At 34.6% G+C, this 5,150-nt stretch overlaps 1 protein-coding gene across 1 annotated transcript; it reads right to left on the bottom strand.

Annotated features, from left to right (window-relative positions):
• Nucleotides 1-276: 276 nt before the first annotated feature.
• On the bottom strand, nucleotides 277-4,719 carry LOC110456249 (excitatory amino acid transporter 1-like). The gene is made up of 6 exons (XM_021506860.1): nucleotides 4,591-4,719; nucleotides 3,583-3,766; nucleotides 2,563-2,796; nucleotides 1,593-1,787; nucleotides 1,020-1,154; nucleotides 277-795 (listed from the first exon to the last, which is right to left on the bottom strand). Exons 1-6 carry the CDS (start codon nucleotides 4,655-4,657, stop codon nucleotides 594-596), a joined length of 1,017 nt encoding a protein of 338 aa, XP_021362535.1. The 5' UTR covers nucleotides 4,658-4,719; the 3' UTR covers nucleotides 277-593.
• Nucleotides 4,720-5,150: the final 431 nt, after the last annotated feature.

Here is a 5,150-nt window from a genome sequence, read left to right as displayed (position 1 = left end):
TCATAGATTATTTCTGATTTATATACATATATTAACATGTTAACGATGTTTTATGATATTATTACTTAATTAAACAATTATTGATTTTTAAATAATGGTTACAATCCATCTTGTGATATATTGTTTGGAAACCACCATACCACTATGATATTGCCAAAAATAAACATTTCAAATTCATCGAATAACAATTTTCGATATTCGAATCTTTGGTAAGAAAATATTATATTTTGGAAAATTAAAAAAAAATTATATATATATATATAAAGGATCCTATTGATCACAAAATCAAGATTTGTGGCATTTATTCGTGTAAAACGCCGATTTTCATGCAACCTTGAAATGTAAAATAAAACCGCCATTAAGACTCCAGTGTGTGAGTCTACTTATGCAAGGCGTGACGTCACAATTAAAACAATTGAAACTTACAACCAATCACAGGGCTGATGGGTCATATTTCATAGGTTAATACGTAAAAAATATGACATGGGTATATTCACTGGATAACACAGTGAATTATGTGATAAAAGTATATAATGTTGTTCACGTTTACACGCTACTGTGGTAAATGATACCAAAACAAACACGGATTACGATCACATTTTGGTTGTAGGGATTTCGTCCTTTGTAAAAACTGGATTGTCGGATCCATGGAAGTCATTTTCCATGCCAAAACCGTTAGTTCCGGTTTCTAGAGTATAAGCAGAGGAAGTGCCCATGTCTTCTCGTGATAAATGTTCAATGATCCCAGCTCCGTAGGAATCACCCAGAACGTTCACGGCGGTTCGGAAGCGGTCCCTATGAATGGAAAGAGTACCTCTTATGATGTTGGTTTTTAACCCAAATTGGTCAATAAAAATGTTTCCCAAAAGTGTTTACATCAGCTTTCTTTTGTTTAAATATCTCTATCATTTCTATACATTCAGTACAAATAAATGCTTCAGTATTTCAGTTACAATTAAAGTGCAAAGCATTTATGCTTAAAAAAACTAAAAACCTCAAGTTGCAAAATGTAAACTTACAGGAACCAGTCAATCGCCAAAATGAGGGTTATTTCGTCAATAGGTAAGCCAACTGCTGAGAGAACAATTGTCATGGTAACGAGACCTGCTTGTGGTATTCCAGCAGCACCAATAGCGGCAGCAGTGGATGTCAAACTGGGGATATTGACGGAAGGAAACACATAAGATTCAAATAATTGTCATAATAAATGCATCATTTCAAAGATTTATATAAACATTATATTTGACAAATGCCTTGATACTTGCATTATGAAGTTTCTGTTTTATGTAAGCCTAAAAAATACTTATATTCAATCTTATATTAATCCTCTTCTGTTGTTCAGTGAACTTGATTAAGTTTCAATACTGATGGTTTTTTTCTCTCTGTATGTTCCAACTGTCGTCCTGATTACAAGAAAGTGTATCTATTGGCAGTACCAATCTAACGGACAGACGCTAGCGTGTAGTTCTGTCATCTTTGTAAAGAGCGATCAATTCCGAACACATTGCACTCACTACCACGTTTCTATGTTATCATGTATATTTATGGCCTTTCCTTGAAGTCAAGTATAACTTGAAAATGTGTAACCTTACCTTATGATTATAACTTGACCGATGTCCAACTCAACTCCAATATTTTGCGCTATAAATATAGAAGCTACTGCTTCATACAGGGCTGTACCATCCATGTTGATTGTAGCGCCGATGGGGGTCACAAACTTGACAACACGGATGTCCACGTGGTTGTTATCCTCTAGACACTCCATTGTTATTGGTAATGTGGCAGAACTAAATACACAAAATCAGGTCAAATATATACTAACTGCTTATTATATAACACGGGTACACAAAACAGATGAAATATATACTAACTGATAGCTATATAACACAGGTACATAAAACAGATGAAATGTATACTAACTGATAACTATAAAACACAGGTACACAAAACAGATGAAATATATACTAACTGATAACTATATAACACAGGTACACAAAACAGATGAAATATATACTAACTGATAACTATATAACACAGGTACACAAAACAGATGAAATATATACTAACTGATAACTATAAAACACAGGTACATAAAATCAGGTCAAATATATACTAACTGTTTATTATATAACACAGGTACACAAAACAGGTGAAATATATGCTAACTGCTAATTATATAATACAGGTACACAAAATCAGGTCAAATATATACTGACTGCTAATTATATAGCACAGGTACATAAAATAGGTGAAATATATGCTAACTGCTAATTATATAACACAGGTACATAAAAACAGTTCAAATATACACTAACTGATAACTATAAAACACAGGTACAAAAAACAGGTCAAATATGTACTAACTGCTAATTATATAAACAAGTCAAATATATACTAACTGCTAATTATATAACACAGGTACACAAAACAGCTGAACTATACAGAACTAGATAATAAAGTATCAACGTCTACAAATAGTCTCAAAACAATACAGTGACTCCTGTCTTAATTTAAACATGTATGAAATATTGTCATCTTCAAATGCAAGAAATGAGTTCTTACCTTGACGCGGTTCCCCAGGCTGTCAACAGGGCCTTCAACATGTTGTACATGAATCTATACGGATTCTTCCTGACAATGATGAAGTAGAGGATGGGCAGGAGTATAAACGCATGTATACCAAGACCAGTCAGCACAGTCGCCATATAATAGCCGAGCTGTTCAAAGATGTCTTCAGGCCTCTCCATAGCTACCAGTTTGGAAGCAATCAGGAAGATGATACCGATTGGTGAAAACCTTAAAGATTTTGTAACAAACATGGTATTTACTAAATGCTCCGGCAATGCTCATATTCAATATTCATTGAGATACTGAAGGTCCTGGTCAAAAGTAATATATGAACAGTATTTTCATGTTTTAGACGCCATCTTGGCCGAAAATGACATATTTGATATATATGACAACTTGTTTAACATGGCCACTTTGCTTAAAGCCCTTCACTTTTCGACATTTCTGTAAGAAGCTTTTGTCCGCATCCAATACATGTTACTCGCTAGCAAAAACTCGAGACATAAAAATCAAAACACTTTAGATATGTTTTGTTGATTTTAACATCAAAGTATAAGTAAATGACTTTATGATGGTGACATTGAGGTTCACATCACATCATAATTACCATCACAAAAGTCTATAATTGTTTATAATTTCATGTAGAAGTAGACGGACAAGTAAGCATAACTGTCTTAGTACCAAGATAAGCACACTGCAGCGTTACTATCAAACAAATATAAAAGGAGGTTCATATGAATTGGACTGTATCTGTGTTGCGACCAAGGTTGTTTTAATGGGACCGAATGTGTGATACGGCGCTCATTGATACAAGTCATCATATCGTGAGTAAAACACAGCTACTGAAACATACCAATCATCGTTACATTTATGACGTTATTAGGTTAAAACACTTCTAAAATCCTTCACATTCATAAATAAAATTTAAAGAAAGCTTTCCTTTGTAAGGGCAAAAATCCAACATTGAACAACCTTTATAATGCTAGTGTGCAGATCTATTTTATGTATACTTACCAGATAACTAAGGTCACTAGTTTCATGGAAGCAAGGTGAAGGCATTCAAAGAAGTCGACGAGAGGTTTGCCCTTACCCTTCATCTGTTGGAGGATACAGCCAAAGAAGATGGAGAAGACGACTAAACCGAGAGTGTTCATACCTTCCGCCGCTCCGTTTACGTATGGAGCGTCCACAAAAAAACCTGTAGAAATTGAAACCGAGTGATTTAGTCTATAGAAAAAATAACTTCAGGTTTCCTATTAGATGTCTAATCACCTGATCCTAGGAATGTTTTATTGTTAAAGCTTTAATGTAGGTTATCTGTGCCGTGTTGTTCCCAGCTTGTCTTTAGTCAGGGGTCTTTGAGAACGTTAACATGTACAGGAAGCATGTTATTGTAAACTTTCATTCTCTTGAAAGTAATGTCGACTTCTGATGGACAAGCTTACAAATTAGAGTTTCAAAGTACATAGATTGATGACAACTACTAGTATGAACAAATTTATGGTTGCCATCATAATGTCATGGGAAAATATCGTATTTCCTTGTGTGATATATCGTATTTCCTTGTGTGATATATCGTATTTCCTTGTGTGATATATCGTATTTCCTTGTGTGATATATCGTAGGGTCTCCATGTAAATAATTCCTTTATGCAAATTTTGCCCTAGATTTATCACTTTTGAGCTCACGTCATGGTTTTGCTGACACTTTGGTGTGCTCTAGTTGCACAGTTCAGACAGGTTATCTTTTTCATTGTTAACATCTGCCTTGTAAATATTGTAAATATTGTTAGGCAGTTTTTTTTTGTTCACTGCACGATAAACATCTTTCCGTGGAATTGACAGGCAGGAACCTATGTCACGGTAATTGTGTTTCTCAATCATCTAATGACGGCTATTTTCAGAAGGTAAATTTCGACATTTTTGAAACAAAGGGAGAGGTGCGTAAAATACATCACATCTTTCACTTCATAAGTTATAAGTTTGGTGGATTTCACAGAAGCTAAAATACTTAATCACTTACTTTGTGCTTCGGTGTAATTTGGCATCATTGTGGTGGAGCTGTTTGGGTCAGCTACAGGAGTGGTCATTTTTGGTGGTTTAACTTCGAATTGACCCACTTCTGTCACTTGCTGTTTTTAACAAAAAAAACCAACAAATATCAATGAAGGACTGGAATATACGCCGTTATGTCTCACTAGATTCGTCAATATATATTCGCTTAAACAACAATATTCCATGGATAAATTACCAATACCACATATTACATAGTTCGGGATACACTATCATGAAAAAGAAAGGTGAAAAAAGATAAGAAAGGAAAGGCTGAGGTTATAATTTTTAAATTGGGCAGCACGTCATTAATTTGTTTCTACTTTATTCCCTAAGCCGACGTGGTATAAAAGCTCTGCAGAAGTCTCCAAACTAGTCGTCTCATGCAATACATTAGGCCATTAGTGATCGCCTTTTATGTTCCACTTGGTGATAGACAGATCCACAAATAATGGTACTCATTGGTGATAGACAGATTCACAAATGCCGGTACTGCTTGGTGATAGACAGATCCACAAATGATGGTACTCC

This window comes from Mizuhopecten yessoensis, unplaced genomic scaffold (assembly GCF_002113885.1).
Source record: "Mizuhopecten yessoensis strain PY_sf001 unplaced genomic scaffold, ASM211388v2 scaffold8577, whole genome shotgun sequence".
NCBI lineage: Eukaryota > Metazoa > Mollusca > Bivalvia > Pectinida > Pectinidae > Mizuhopecten > Mizuhopecten yessoensis.
The sequence above is the reverse complement of the archived record's forward strand: the minus strand, read 5'-3'. Positions and strand labels throughout refer to the sequence as shown.